This window comes from Trachemys scripta, chromosome 8, assembly GCF_013100865.1.
Source record: "Trachemys scripta elegans isolate TJP31775 chromosome 8, CAS_Tse_1.0, whole genome shotgun sequence".
Lineage (NCBI taxonomy): Eukaryota > Metazoa > Chordata > Testudines > Emydidae > Trachemys > Trachemys scripta.
Genome location: NC_048305.1, coordinates 67,422,674 through 67,439,333, shown reverse-complemented (window position 1 = coordinate 67,439,333; position 16,660 = coordinate 67,422,674). Strand labels below are relative to the sequence as shown.

Sequence of the window (16,660 nt, the reverse complement as noted above, 5' to 3'; positions counted from 1 at the left end):
AGTTGTCTACCCCAATGGCAGCCTGCCCTCATGGGAGACTCAGGGAACCATGCTACTGTATGGATAGGAAGACCACAGGAGCTGCAGCAAGCCCTCAAATATGGATGACCTACAGTTGAGGATTGGGTTCCCAATAGATCTTTGGCAGAATCTGTTTGATTGGAGGGCTAGGTTCCTGCTCCCCATACTTGCCTGCAAAACTCTCTCCTAGAAGGAGATGCTATGGTGGGATTTTCTGAGGTTGTGTCAACTTTTTCTTCCTAGTCAGATTTATAAAGGAGGGTATGATTTAGCTTTTTTTGTTTGTTTTTGTTTTGAAAAACACATATTCCACATCAGCTCCTCCAGTAAGTCAGGCTAATTGTTTCAGCAGAAAATATTCTGAAACTTGGGATCTGATTTCAAGAAGTTAATAGATATTTGCATATCAATAAAATCATTGTCAAAAATATGACATCTTGTTTTTTTAACTGTTGTGCCACTTCACTTGATTAAATCTTGACTGAGGAGAATCATATTTAATACATGCCAATCAGTGAGCCCTAGTGGCATATCAAATAAGTATTTATATGAAGTATCAAGCAAGTAATCTGTGGTGAATTAAAACTGTTTCAAGTATTGAAGAAGAAATGCTACAGGGAGTTAAATAGAGCTCATTGCCTTGAACTCTGCTCTACCCCTCAACCTTGTGTCAGACCTTCTCAATTAAGAGCTCTGTTATTGTTCTGCAGTTAGTGTTTTGCTTATGAAAATTTAAAACACTGTGAACGTTATTGGTGTGAAAGATGAATACTGAGTTGGCACACTCAGCATAAGCTGCTCAAGCAGTTTAAAGTGTGTTTGATATATGAAGTTGGATATTATATCTATCATTTTTGGCAGCATATAAAGATCATACAACTGGATATCCAAAGACAACAAAACTTTCCATTCAGTTTGGTCTTACTTATTATCTTAATACTAGGTATCACTGCAAGAAACAAGGCAATTTATCTAGATCTGCACTAGGTGTTTTCCAAGGGCCAAGATTTTCAGAAATGGCTGCCTTAAGTTAGGTTCCTCAATCATACTCTGGCACCTAAATAAGTAAATAGCCTTATTTGCAAAGTGTTGAGCACCCAGAAAGTTAGCACTGACTGCAGTGGGAGCTACTGTGTGCTCAGCACTTTTGAAAAATCAGGAATATAAATTAGACCCCCAGATATGGACTGAGGAACCTCAGGCAATCAGAGGTGACAGTGGCGGATATCTGAATCTAACCAAGCCTCTGAAAGAAGCGCACCCTCCACCTTCAGTAAGACTAGAGATGAGAGAAGGGCATAAATCTCTCTGAATGGAGTCATCAGCATACATATACTCAACACAGCTCTGCCTGTTCAAGCAGACACTTCTACAAGCAAGCAAGCAAACAGCATCAGCAACAAGACAGCTCAGAAGAATAAAAGAAGCTAAAATACACCATTAAAAGAAGCAATCTTCCAGCCCAGCGTGGTTTCTATATTATAACATCACTGAGACTTCATCACTGGTTAGACGAAGTTTGCAAAAACACTGTCAAGAGAATAGATTTAATTTTTTCTTTTAATCATTTTACTGGAATATTGAAATGCTGTTGCAATTTAAGATATTTACAGAGTCTCCAGATTGTTTAGATTATTGCAGGAGAGGAGACAACATCTAATCTTGTTAAACACAAAGAAATAGTGTAAGATTCTTAATATTAATTAATTTGCTCAAGATTTCTCCTTGAAGAGCTTCTTTTCAATAACTGAAATAAAACTTTATTTACTTTCATAGGACTTAGTTAAGATTACTAACCACTGCCCACTTATTAACTGTTTAAATAATCCATGTTAAACCAAACAGGATCCACCAACCCTTAAACAAAATTCCATTTCCCATTGATTCTGGGAATTAACATGCTTTCATTTAAGTTTACCTAGAGAAGAGAATCTCCGACAGTGTAGACCCACTCACAAAGGTAGGATTCCTGTTGAAAGCTCTCCACAGACAGACAAAATAATTGTAATTGAAGTAACCATTGTTTATTATTTGTATCTGTTTGGATTGTACTTATTTTTACTCCCCACACCTTTCTTTAATAATCAAATAATAATTTTGATTAATTTGCTGGTCTTTAACTCTGGTGTCCACTAAGGCATGGAAAGACCCCTATATGACTAAAACAGTGAGAGTCAAATTCCCAGATTGCTTCAAGGGAGATAATTATTATGATCTGGCCTCCCATTTCTTGTTTCTCTAGACCAGGGGTTCTCAACCTTTTTCCTTCTGAGTCTCCCCCCGCCCCCCGACCCTGGACATGCTATCCACGGCCCACGTATGCCACAACAATTGTTTTCCTGCATATCTAGTAGATTAAAAGCTGTATTAAATTGATAGTTATACAGTTAAACCAACACACCTATATAATATAAAAAAGAAAAGGATAATATAAGTACAAAATAAAAAAACTAAATATTATGGTCAAATATTAATATGCCTGAGCCCTGCCGCCCAGGACTGAAGCCAAAGTCCAAGCCCCGCCGTCCAGGGCCCCCTGTGGTGTGGAGCACCAGGTAATTGTCCTGCTTGCTACTCCCTAACTACACCGGCCCTGCTGAAGCCAACAGGTTTCAGCATATCAAGCAGGAAAATTAACATGTTCTCTGGTTTAAAAAAAAAAAAAAAAGCAATGTGTCCAAATAGTGCAAGGTGAAACAGTTTTTATTTTTTGTATGCTCTCTGGTTTATTCTGGCAGACTGCCTGAAATTCTCTCATGGTCCCCCGGGGGCTACTGACCCCCAGTTGAGAACCACAGCTCTAGACTACATTTTAGTAATGTATCAGAGGGGTAGCCATGTTAGTCTGAATCTGTAAAAAGCAACAGAGGGTAAGAACCTCACTTCTTCAGATGACTTGCATCTTCAGAAGTCATCCGAAGAAGTGAGGTTCTTACCCACGAAAGCTTATGCTCCCAATACTTCTGTTAGTCTTAAAGGTGCCACAGGACCCTCTGTTGATTTTTAGTAATGTTGGGGATAAAACTATGTGTAACTCAACAACTTAAAACACCTCTTTCTTCCCCACAGTTTTAGTGAGTAAAACTAACACTTAGCTTGAGTTCAGGTAATTTAGGGCCATCGCCTAAATTTTCCATTTTGAAGAAATAACCCTGCCCCTTTTTACATTATCGGTGTGGGACCAGCAGAAACACTAGGTGCACCAGGAACTTCCTGAAGACAAGAGGATGCTGATCCTTCCAAGAAGCATCATCCTTAAGAAGACTTATGGTGTGGGGAAGGAAGGCGCACTATGTACATTTACAATACCTATTCCCTTGCCCCAAAAATGCCAGGAGGCCATGCATCCACAAAACTGACAAACCTGGAGATGCTAGGCAAGCAGATGGTGATACAGGGCACAGGAGGGAAGTACTGTTCAGGACTGGATAGCAGGCAGTGAAGCCAACATGAGCTCCTCACTTTTTCCCCAGCACGTAGCTGCAGCCTGGGCCACTTTAATCCCTACCCTCTATTCTGCCACTGGGAAGACATCTGAGCTCTCTTTCTGTGGCCCCTCCTCTACCCCCATTGATTCCTGTTTTTTCAAATAAGGTACCATTTGTGGTACATTAGCTGTAAAGCATGACTCAGATTAACAACATATTTACCTCTGTAGGTATAGAACACAATTCCTTCTTCCATTTCATACCACTTCAGAAAACAGGCAGGATATCAAGGATATCCAGACAGGCATATTTGTGTTTTGCTTTGGTAAACTAAGTGAACTTAGATCCAGTTTGTTAAAAGTGAAATACTTTTCCAGACTGTTTGGAAAATGCAGTGTGTAGCTAAAGCTTTTAAAATGCATCGATAGCAACAGCTTTAATTTAGTATGTCAGTGTTCAATATGTCACAGCTCAAATAGTCTCTCAGAAGGAGTTTTAATGCATATGCATTATTTATGCAGTATCTGAGGGAGCAGGTCTATCTGAGTTGGCTTTGACCAATAAGTCATTAGTCACAGAGCATAAAGCAAATTTGGGAAATGGAGATATAATAATAGATAGGAGAATCATTTTCATTTACCCTGTCTCTAGTACTAGTTTAAAAAATAATCATAAAAAAAACACTCTAGGTAACCAAAGGACTATATCCATGCATTATGCAGCTTTCTTAGTTTAAAATGTAGGTGTGTGCTTATGCAAGGTGTGATGCACATATTTATCAGGTTTTTGTGTCAATGAATCTCAGGATTGTTTTCTTCCATCCAGATGGACTGTTCTGGCTTTCTTGTGTTAGAGAATGACAGCTGGTGTCCAAATTAAAGAATGAGTTTAAAAAACTAGCAGACTAGATCATACCTCTACTGCAGCACAAACTACTTAAGAACCTATTATCACCCCAAAAACTGGACATGACACTGTTAAAATTAAAAGCACAACATCCAGTAACTCTTTCATGAGAGAGACAGCTTTCAAATATTTAAGAATGCTGCCCAAAATGAGAGATTTAAGATAGCTCAGTGAAATATTTGATTCTTCCTAGGACAAAGAAACAGTTTAACATCCAGTTTTAGGCTTATCTGGAACAAGATTCCATAGTCTTGTGAAATTGTTAATATACTAAGCGGGTCCTGCATAAGATGAAGTCAGTTTTATGTAAAAACATAAACACATTTATTTTGGACTCATATTAATACTACACATGGGGACAACTGGCCCATAATATACCGTAATCACTACAATGTTCAAAACAGCACTGATAATTCAAAATCTACCGTTCCTCACCACAAAGAGCATTTGATGATAGCATATAGGACTCAATGGATTTGGAGAATGTTGAAGATAACAATGTTACATGAGGTACTGCAATATTCTCTGGCTCTATACATCTTGGAACCTGTGCAGCACTGTTTTATACAGCGTATTTCTTAATGACTTGAAAGAAGGTTTGAATAGTGAAGCTGAAGTTTGCTGATGGAAAAATTTACAGTAGACTAGGCAGTGAGAAAGGCAACGAGAAACTACAATAAGACCTAATGAAATTAGCAAACTAGACATCAGGATGACAGATGAAATTCAGCACAGACGGGAGTGCAAGATTTTGCATGTTGTAGTTACACTGATGGGTTCTGAGTTGCTAACTCAATGTGTAAATCTAGTATGCAATTGTAGTCTTTCAGGGAAAATATCTAGATGTCACTGTGAACACTTCAGTGTACAGTGGTGGTCAAAGAATGCAAATAAGTTCTGCATTAAGAAGTGAACACTGAATAGCACAGAAAATCTAATGCCAATATAAATCAATATTGTGCATCCCTGCCTTGCTATCACTATGTAGCTGATTCCTGTGGGTGGAGTAGGCCCATCACACCTGGATCATATCAGGTGAGTCCAGTACAGCCAATTAATAGGGTCTGGGTCACAGTTGGAATAGACTACCAAGAGCGGTTGCACAATACCAGGTCTTGAAGTTTTTAAGAACGGGTTAGACAAATGCCTGCCAGGGATGGGCTAGGTTTACTTAATCTCACCTCAGTGTAGGGGATGGACTAGATGACCTCTCGAGGCCCCTTCCAGCCCTACATTTCTACGATTCTATGAATACAAGAGGATAACTTGATAAAATTATAAAGAAAAGCACATTTAAGTCTGATAAAAAGGGAAAAACATTTTAAGTAAAGCACAGTTAACTTTTGGAATTCATTGCCACAGGGTTATGTGAAGAAATTAGCTTGTAAGAATAAGAAAGGCAGCTGCAGTAGAAATAGCTAGAATAAAGCTGAAAGAGCCATCGACTCTCCTGCTTTGTAGCAGAAACTTAATACTGACTGATAACGAGAAGGGATCTTAACTCTGCATCTTGTATTCTTTTGCATAATTATTAGGTGCATCATGGGGAATTTAACATTTTCACTGAATCAACTAGCACTGGTCACTCTTGGAGGAAGGATAATGGACTAGATGGGGAATTGGTGTATTCTAGAAAAATAATGCCTTCACACTTTAGCTTTATAAGCATAACAAGAAACAGTGGATCTTATCTCTTAGGTCAAAGCTCACTATTATTACTTTTGCTATACTTACATTGTATGTCATGTAATAATTTGGCTGAACACAGTATCAACAGTTTCTTAGATATGTAATGCCTTTCCATTAACATCTACATTATTAGGCATGCTGAAGATTGCATGTAGCCTACCACTTTGTGTATACTAAACACTTTTTGTAGCACTTTTTCTTTTAAAAACAACAGTACACATTAAACTACATAGCTATAATCTAATCCAAAATTACTAATACAGCTGCAAAAACAAAACACCAACTGACTGGATTTATTAGAACTGCTTTTAAGGAGCACAACTTTGTTGAAACAACATGTGACACTGCACCCCATATTCATCATAGTAGTAATATAATATGGTTATGGCATAATTATGATGCATTTTATACAAGATAAGTTATGTGAGGTGTCATTGGAAAAATTATGATTTGCTGAATATGATATCCAATTTGTATGACTGTATCATTTTTGTATCTGAAGTTATGAATACAGAATAGTGATCTGTATTTCAAATGGGCTTACGCTGGAAAACACCCACAGCCAGCCTTTCAGGCAAAACAATGAAGAAGCCAGACAGGGCTGATAGCCCATCAGTAAAGACAATGGACTGTGGAATAGCTTAACCTTCCTGTGGGCGTTTTGGCCACCCTGTAAACACTTTAACCTGTCTGGCCATTCAATGACAGACCTGCGGGTGGCTAGCTTACAACAGAAAAACTTCAAAAACAGACTCCAACAAGATACTGCTGAGCTGGAATTGATATGCAAACTAGATACAATCAATTTAGGATTGAATAAGGACTGGGAATGGCTGAGCCATTACAAACATTGAATCTATCTCCCCTTGTAAGTATTCTCACACTTTTTATCAAACTGTCTGTACTGGGCTAGCTTGATTATCACTTCAAAAGTTTTTTTCTCTTACTTAATTGGCCTCTCAGAATTGGTAAGACAACTCCCACCTGTTCATGCTCTCTGTATGTGTGTATATATATCTCCTCAATATATGTTCAACTCTATATGCATCCGAAGAAGTGGGCTGTAGCCCACGAAAGCTTATGCTCTAATAAATTTGTTAGTCTCTAAGGTGCCACAAGTACTCCTGTTCTTTTTGTGGATACAGACTAACACGGCTGCTACTCTGAAACCTGTAAACAATAGCTGCTATAAGAGGGCAAAGGCATAGGACCAGACCACATGACTCTGGACTCCATCTTGGGATGTCAGTATTTTTCCACAAACTGGTCTGGGAGCCAAGTTTTGAAACAAAGGGTTCCCGCCATATTCTAAAACTATATAAGGGAGGGACTGACATCATCTGTTTTTCACTCCCCACACAAGACGACGCCTGGAAACACCTGAGGAAAAAAGACTGAACTGGGGAAAGTGCTGGACCAAGACTAAAGGGATTTCTTCATGAAGACCTGTATATGAAGACCTGAGAAACCCAAGCTCTAAGACTAAAGCAGCTTGTGCCTTAAGAATCTATAAGTCCACCTGTACCATCAGTTAGGGTGAGAATCTTCTAATTCATAGCCAATCTATGTAGTATATTAAGCTTAGTTTGCATTTTTGTTTATTTGCTACGTAATCTGCTTTGATCTGTTTGCTATCCCTTATAATCACTTAAAATCTATCTTTTGTAGTGAATACATTTATTTTATGTTTTAATCTAAACCAGTGAGTTTGGAGTGAAGTTGGCAGGGGAGGCGAACTCTATGAGCTTACGCTGTACCATTCCCGGTGTACCACAAGATGGCATAATTTTGGGTTTATGCTCCAGGGACGTGTGCATGCCTGAGGAGCTGAGAGTTACCTGGGCGTTAGCCTTTCTACTGTTGGTTTGTGTAGTGGCTAGTCAGAGAGCCTGCATGTAACTGCAGCTGGGTATGTCCCTACCTGTGTGAATGCTGGAGGAAGTGTAAGGACAGGAACGTGTCTGCAGCTCGTCACAGCAGTACAGTGTGAGAGGGAGCCCAGGCTGGTGGGTCAGCGGGCTCAATGGTACCCTAATTCCAGGTGGCACCCTGGGGGAAACCCATCACACAACATATGATTTTGTTCTCCACCTGTGCGTGCACAATTCCCATTAATATTAATGAGAGTTAAGCAGATATAGAGAGAGAACCCTAATCCCCTCAAAATGGAAAAGCTACTGTTAAAAACACATCGGACTACTCTTTGCCAGTTACATTTATTCATGTGCAACACTCTCACAAACTCATCATACATGTTAGTCTATCAAAAGTTCTAGCTTTAGGAGGCCAATTGTGATTTTTAGTGTGCTGCCCCAGTGGCCCACTTCTTTCTAATGCTGCCAAGAAGATCCAGCACCCCGAACTAACTGACAATTTTGAAAGGTTGTACACAATACATTAGATTCAAGGCCAGCTGAGCCAGCCTCAATTTTGTAGATTAGTGTGAACAGGTCAACAGCATCAAATTTAGTGCTGTGGTGTTACAGTTTCTCTCGTCACTGAGGATGTAGAGCATCTGTACTAGCTCTCTTATTAAAAATACTTAGGAAATTTTTATTGGTAATAAAAGTTGAGGTGCATAGATTTTAGCCATTTTTCTAAACAAAATAATAGTCTCAGAATAACAGTAAATACAGACACAGTGACAGGAGAACTGCCACATAAATGGAAATAGTTAAAAATATCTTAATGTATTTTATATCTTCTTGCAGCAGTGCCCATTGCTCTCAAGCTTCCCCCACAAGATGACCTGTCATATTACCATAGATCAGGCCTAGAGTTTGGAGTATCCTCATGGGGATAAAAAGTATTCCCAATTTTCTATGTAAAGAGCTGTTCTAATCTGAAAAGTGACAATGCAGGGTTCCATGTTTATTTTTTCCTCAGTGTTTTCCGGATGAGATCTGCTCATTTTCTTCCAGTCTTGCAAATTCAGCCTAGGTTTCTGAGAGAGAAGTTCGGTTCTTTCCATTATATATTTCATCAGTAATGTCAGGCTCTGCACAAAGAGGGCCAAATTCTGATCTCAGTTACACCAGTATAGATCAGGCTTGATTCTATTGACACTTCAGTATATTTAGGGCTTGTCAACTAGAAAGCTTATAAATGTGCTTATTCCAATATAGGTTATTCTAACTTGGGAAGCAAAATAAGGTATACCAACATAAGGGACCTTTGTATCAGTACCTCTGCCTCCACGCTAGGGCTCATACCGGTATAAATATTTTAGTTTAATTTAAACTGAATGGACAGTTATATCCGTAAAACTTTTCTAGGGTAGACTGGGCCCTGTTCTTAATTTAAACTGATGTAAATGAGATCTGAATTTCCTCACAAATTAGGTTCTTATAGTAACACCTGGGCAGCCCTATCTTCATTCAGGAAGCTTCTCAGACGGCAGTGGGTTTGCATAGATATTACTGAGTGGAAGGTAGTAAAATGCTATTTCTGATGCACAGGAAAGAATCCAGCTCACTCCTTTTTAGCTGCGTTGATTTTGCAGTCCTAAATACATAGTTAAAATGTTTTGCCTGTTAAGTCAGCAACTACAATTCTGAATGTGCTGAAGAAACTGTCATTTTATTATAGTAACTTTTCAGAACAGAATCAAACTTTAATAGACACCCTATATAGTAGGAAATACAACTGAAAAAAAAAAAACAGACTCACCAAACAATATGGAAAAACAATGGAGTTAGTCTATTCCCAAAGGCAGACTCCATGCTTCAGCATTTATAATTTCATTAACACACTACATGCTGAGGTAACTCATGGAAGTAGGAAATCAGGGATCCTACCAAGGGGAGTGCAACTTTTGGGAGATATTTTATAAAGCCAAAACCCACAAATAACGAAAAAAATAAAAAGGTATGAGATTACAAAATTGATTAAATGCTGCAAGTTCTTTTAAATCTAGTGAGTTTTAGTGGTTCTACAAATAAGGGAGCAATAATACTGGCTAGAGCAAAGAATGTTACTATGCAAGGTTACAATACAGTTCTGCTAATACAACTCAGCCCTGACCTGCAGTAACCCTACTATTCCAGCCCTGTGCTGCTCTAGATTACGACTGCCAATCAAGTGGAATAGTGTTAAATTGTGGTGTGGGTTTATGAGGTGGACAAATATCCTAAGGGACAAGGCTGAGACCACCAAATCTCATTTTCACTGGTGACCTAGGCCAGAAGGGAACCCAGGTGAAAGGCTATTGTATTAACTCATTGAACTCTCAAGCCCCGTGTTCTGATCATTTATGATAATCAGGAACAATAAATTACCTTTCCCAAAGCACTATTATGAGTAGTGCTATGCCTTGGTTAACACCTACCACTTTTATAAGTATGTGTGATTACATTAGCTCATCATACACAGAGAGAGAGAAACAGGATAATTTGAAGATATGAAAACACCAAAACTTTCATGCAAACATTGGCCAAAATTAAACAAGTCCCTGCACAGCATCAAATACACTGGCATTTAAAGTGGGTCATTGTGCTTTTTAGTTGAATCACAATATGGGGGTGCTGGAAATCAGGTTTAACATGGCTGCAAAGAAGTTTGGGAAGGGGTGAGGGAGGGAAAGGGAGCATAGGCCTGGGGATGGGGCAAGAGGGAGGGTCACAGGAAAATGCGGCACGGAACCATGTTTCCCAGTATTGGCAGGGTGCCTCTGAGGCAGGCAAGAGGAGGGACACATGGATTTGGGGGAGGACACTGGTGGGAATAGGATGAAGAGGGTGCAGGGAATCCCAATAGCACAGAGAAGGGGAATAGGAAGAGGTGACATGAAAAAGGCATGCAGGGAACCAGGAAAGGTTCTGGGACAAGGCTGTAGGTATGTTCCTGGGGACGGGTGTGTGGGGGGAGGCTGTTTTACTGCTTTGATTTATTAGCTGGCTGGCTGAGCTAATCGTTATTTGTATAATTATGGCAGGGTGGGCATTATTTTTAATTATAAATCTAATTAATTAGGAGCTTTTAATAGGGATACTTTTATTGTTATCTAAATATAAAGAAATATCAACAATGACAGCATAGGCAGTATATGCAGGAAACCAGAGAGACATGGCAAAGAGCTTAGTTTTCGATGTATTTGGCCAATTAAAAGCCTCTCTGCTCCCCACCTATCACACCCAGGAACAACTCCCACTAGCACACATTCTCCTACGGATTTGATAATGTCAGCAGGAAGGGAAACCATATTTGGTGGGCCTCAGAACATATGGCAGAGCAAGGCTCTCTTCTTGCATACCTTCTATGCTACCCAATTTAAACTCTTGGCTCTCATTAAAAGAAAAAAGGGAAAAAAATTAAACAAAAAATATAATTAACAGGAATTAAGGTTGTAAGTGTGTTTCAATGGAGTGCAGCTAACGACAACCCTTTCACTCAACCAAAAATTCATATAGTGATACCCTGTCTTTGTTAATTTCACCACTCTTAGAGGAATATCCCTCTGTATCCCTCTTTACAAAAAAATGCAGTGACTGTCTCTTTTCCACCTGATTTCTTTGTTCCTGTGTTTTAAATTTAATCAGAATACTTTCAGTACCAATACCCATGTTTGTTTCTCCAACATAATCGGAAATAACAATAAAGCTGAAAGCACATAACTATAATGCAATCTGAAGTGGTATATTCTGATACATTACTTTTGAGAAGTCTAACATATTCATGCTATTTTTTTACGTTAGAAACACACACACACACACACACACACACACACACACACAATGTCAAGCAATGGAAATCAAACTTAATAAACCAAGCAACTTGATCCAAATGCTACATAATAAATTAGTTTAAAGCCACTAGGAAAAAAGCCAACATTCCCATATCTCTTAAAATGTATTTCAATGTACCAAGAAATAAAGATGGAAAAATCAGTCACCATTATGTTAAATATTTATTGCTAAAACAATTAATATTTTCCCTAGGTGTTTCAGACTGTATTTTTAAAACAATCTTACCAGCTATGCTAGAAAGCAAAACATAGCTTAGAGTGCCCTCTATCTTTTCCTAGAAGCATTTCAGGGAAATACTCTTACATTGTAGATGTCAGCTACGAGTTCTGTTTTTAAAAATTCAAATAAAATAGTTTCCTTGCATGTGCAGAATTATTGTTACGATTTAAAATGCATATTAAAGCATTGTTTAAAATAGTCCTATATACTGTTTAAGGAAATGATTTTACATAACAGAAAAGTATATACTTACAGTGCCATTTCAAACTGCTCAAGCCACTTTTTCTTCAAATCCTTCGTTTTGCAATAAAATTCCAACCCATTTTGTCCTTGTATGTGGATGAGGTAGAAGCCATAAGACCACTGTGTGAAAGGTATTGCAATTCACTGGTTAACAATTTAATATTCAGGCAGAAAGAAGACAATATTTTTATATTCATCGTATAACACCAACCCTGAGTTCGGAAAAATGGAGGTCATACTATTTTGCACCTTTGTTCAGTTTAATAATGGCTCATTCATATCCCTTCATTACATCAGAAATTAACATAGTTGAAGCCCTTTAATAGTCATCTACTTTAAACCACAATGTCCAGTGTGTTTTTGATACTATATGGCTTTAAAATTTAAAAATATATATACAAATTACTGAAGTGTGGTTGCAGAATATTTCATACACTCAAGACCTACGGATTTCAAATATTTAATAGTGGCATATATTTTGTATATAGTAGTATTATAAACATTTACCTTTTTATTTTCTTTATCAGTAGTGGGATTATTTGTGATTTTGTACTTCTGAAGATCTATTATTTCCTTCATTTCATAATTATCACCTCGCCGTTTGCACACAATTACAGCTAAATCAAATAAGAAGATATGCCTATGAAAACATAATATATAAAGGATTAAAAAAATTGTCTGTATGCCAGTACACTAATCCTTTTAAAATAATACACTATCATATAAAACATTGCCTGGAGCACTTATGATTTTGAAAGTTAGCAATTAAACTATTGGGTAACAAAACATGAACCATTTAAAGTACTTCTGCAAGAGGTGCATAGGGATTTAGATGTTAATGTAATGGCTAACTTCTCATGAACCACTTTGAAAATTTACTTCCTTGGCATTAATGTTAAAAGGAGCGCTGTGTGTATAATGAGAGGAGGATGTATGCACAAGAATTCCTGAACTGACACCAAATTTCACAGGCATATGCCATGCTGTATTTTACAAGCATTTATCTAATACCAATTCTGTCTTTAGCAACCCAAGTACTGGATCTATATTCTCACCTGTCTTGCCTTGCACGTTTGTCTAATGTAGTTATCCTTATTTCACCATCACCTTGTGGTCTTCCATACATTAAGAGAGAATGGTTCTAAAAACAAAAAAGAAAATAAATTCATTATTTAACATATATGCGAGCGAAAGAGTAAAGATAATATCTGACATTCAAGTGTCAGTTGGTCATTATACTACAAAGCCAGATTCTCCAAGAGTCAAAAAGAACTTGGCACTTTTTGGTCCTACTAAGGATGATAAGGCATAAATAAACTCCTTTTATTCCACCCACTTGGGACTTGGGGCACTGTGCAACAAAACTGATTTAGCTGCATGCATCTAAGGAAATGGAGAGGAAGTCACTGTATACAGATATCATTCCAGGCCAGCCAAAAGAACAACACATACACATACCTGAATTTTACCCAGGTTTCTAGTATTATATAAGATGGTAAGGAGCAGTAGATTTCAGTAAAGTAGAACAATGGTGAAAAGCTGGGATAAACAAGGGTGTAAATATAGCCTATCACATACCAAATTCTCTATTGATAACTGAAACTGTTTAATTTCACGGAGGGATTCATTATCTCTCTTCACTTCGTTTACATATTGAGCCAAGTCCTAAAGCATAAAAAAAGAAGGAGGGGGGAATATTTCAGTCAGAAAAATTCCAAAACATTATTTTAAGCAACTGTCTTTATCGTCCTTATTTTGCCTAATCTGCACAATAAGGCTTTTAAAACGTTATTTTAAGTGTTCAGAAGTTGCTGATATACCTGCTGAAGAATGCAAGCTTTTAAAAAACTGTCTCTATTAAAGCTGGGCAGAAAATGATATTCTCATCCTGTAAAAATTTTGAGAATTAAAAAAATATTCACATTCTGCATAAGAGGAAATCTAGACCTTTGGAATTTTTTGGCAAAAGACTCCCGGAATAGCCAACAGCCCAACGGTTCAGGAAACTACCTAGGATATGGGAGACTCAGGTTCATGGCTGTGCTCCAAAAAATATTTAATTATTTATCCAAAGTGAAAGAGCTCCAATTTGACAGACTGAGAGCGACCTACCCCAAATCAGCCAGGCACAAAGAAGCACTGCTATCAGCTGGGCTAAAAAAAATTTAATAGCTAAATAAGGAATGTCATCTCCACCTACAGGAACCAGCGTTTAAGTTAAAGGTGGAGTGCTTCTTTCAGTCTGGGATTGGGATACCTCCTTTGGTCTTGATATTTGAACATGATTTCAGAGATCTGATGCCAAGGCCTGCGTAAAAGATGTAACCACGTCGAGGCTCTAATTGCTCCTATATGCAGTAATCATGGCTAGGTTTAGTAGGGTGCCCAAATATCTACAACTTCAAGACTCAGGCATATAATAAGAGGGCAGTAATGTCTGAATAGCAAAATAGAAGGTATATCATAGCATACCAATAGCCAGCTTTCTCAGGTCCCATGAACAATAATGTGCCTGACTGACACTGGGAAATAAATCTCTTGCACCTATGTGTTGGGATCTGGAAAAAGTTTAGGTATGATCTTAAGCCGTGGACTGGTATATCTTCTATATTTGTGCTCTGAATATGCTGGTAAATTTGCTGCTTATCTTTCTCTATTCAACATAAGGTGTTTGTCCTCATTTGTGTGTCCTCAGCAGTATATAATCTGTAATATCTAGGAGCAAAAAAATTTTAGGAAATTTGTGCTAAATGGAACAATTTTCTAACATATTAACCAGGAAAAGGATAGAATGGGAAAATGTAATGAAAACAATAACTGAACTCAGTGCACAGCGTCAGAAGAAAAGGAAACTAAGAGAGTACAGGTAGTTCAGGGGTCGGCAACGTTTGGCACGCGGCTCGCCAGGGTAAGCACCCTGGCGGGCCGGGACAGTTTTATTTACCTGCTGACGCGGCAGGTTCGGCCGATCGCGGCCCCCACTGGCCGTGGTTTGCTGTCCCGGGCCAATGGGGGCGGCGAGAAGCTGCGGCCAGCACATCGCTCGCCCGTGCCGCTTCTCGCCACCCCCGTTGGCCCGGGACAGCGAACCACGGCCAGTGGGGGCCGCGATCGGCCGAACCTGCCGCGTCAGCAGGTAAATAAAACTGGCCCGGCCCGCCAGGGTGCTTACCCTGGCGAGCCGCGTGCCCAACGTTGCCGACCCCTGAGCTAGTTGCAGAGGGAATTGCAGACTGCCACGGGATACAGCACCAAACATGTAAGGAGATACTGCTATTTTAAAAAGCACTTGTTTGTGCCATTTGCAGTAGCATGTGGAGTAATGGTCACTAGGGTCTGGTCTATACTACCCGCCTGAATCGGCGGGTAGAAATCGACCTCTCGGGGATCGATTTATCGTGTCCCGTCGGACGCGACAATCGATCCCCGAATCGGCGCTCTAACTCCACCAACGGAGGTGGTAGTAAGCGCCGCCGACAAAAAGCGGCAGAAGTCGATTTTGCCGCCGTCCTCACAACGGGGTAAGTCGGCTGCAATACGTCGAATTCAGCTACGCTATTCACGTAGCTGAATTTGCGTATCTTAAATCGACTCCCCTCTGTAGTGTAGATGTACCCTAGGAGAGATATTAACGCCTTCTAGCCTAAGGCAACAAAGACATTACTAGGATATAAATTGTGAGGAAAGAGAATTGTGTTTATCTCACTTGGAAACTGTTAACCAAAATTTGAGGTGATCTGCAGTAATGGAAGTTTTACCCATTTTGTAAAAGACTAGTAAAACTGGGAAAGGCAAATTTTTCGGTTAGGAGGCTGAAAACTATGGGACAGAATGTAAAAGTTAGGATATTACAAGTAAATAGAAGCCAACCATCTCTACTCCATACCATATATAACCTATTGACTCAGGTCTGGTCTATACTACCCGCCTGAATCGGCGGGTAGAAATCGACCTCTCGGGGATCGATTTATCGCGTCCCGTCGGGACGCGACAATCGATCCCCGAATCGGCGCTCTAACTCCACCAGCGGAGGTGGTAGTAAGCGCCGCCGACAAAAAGCGGCAGAAGTCGATTTTGCCGCCGTCCTCACAACGGAGTAAGTCGGCTGCAATATGTCGAATTCAGCTACGCTATTCACGTAGCTGAATTTGCGTATCTTAAATCGACTCCCCGCTGTAGTGTAGATGTACCCTCAGTTACTAAAAGCCTGTAGCAATATCCTTGATTTAGCCTCCTTACACGAGAGTTTGTGGCTAGTTAACAAAGATTTGCTAGCTCTATTGTGAATTGCAGGACCTCCTTCAGTAGAAAATATACTGTGAACTTCACTTCTGCATGCCTGTGTATTCTGAAAAAGGCCCCAACCATTTTAACTGGCAGTGAAGATGTAAACATCTACCTGCCATGGCA

The 16,660-nt window shown here is 39.2% G+C and overlaps 1 protein-coding gene across 2 annotated transcripts in view; it reads right to left on the bottom strand.

The window, feature by feature from the left end:
* The window catches only part of VAV3 (vav guanine nucleotide exchange factor 3), a 247,202-nt gene that overhangs the window by 108,782 nt on the left and 121,760 nt on the right, over window positions 1-16,660 (bottom strand). For both annotated transcript variants that reach the window (XM_034778743.1, XM_034778744.1), the window contains 4 exons: window positions 13,829-13,915; window positions 13,306-13,391; window positions 12,758-12,890; window positions 12,261-12,370 (listed from right to left, as the gene is read on the bottom strand). In XM_034778743.1, coding sequence (XP_034634634.1) covers window positions 12,261-12,370; window positions 12,758-12,890; window positions 13,306-13,391; window positions 13,829-13,915 — 416 coding nt within the window. The remainder of the gene's footprint in view (window positions 1-12,260; window positions 12,371-12,757; window positions 12,891-13,305; window positions 13,392-13,828; window positions 13,916-16,660) is intronic.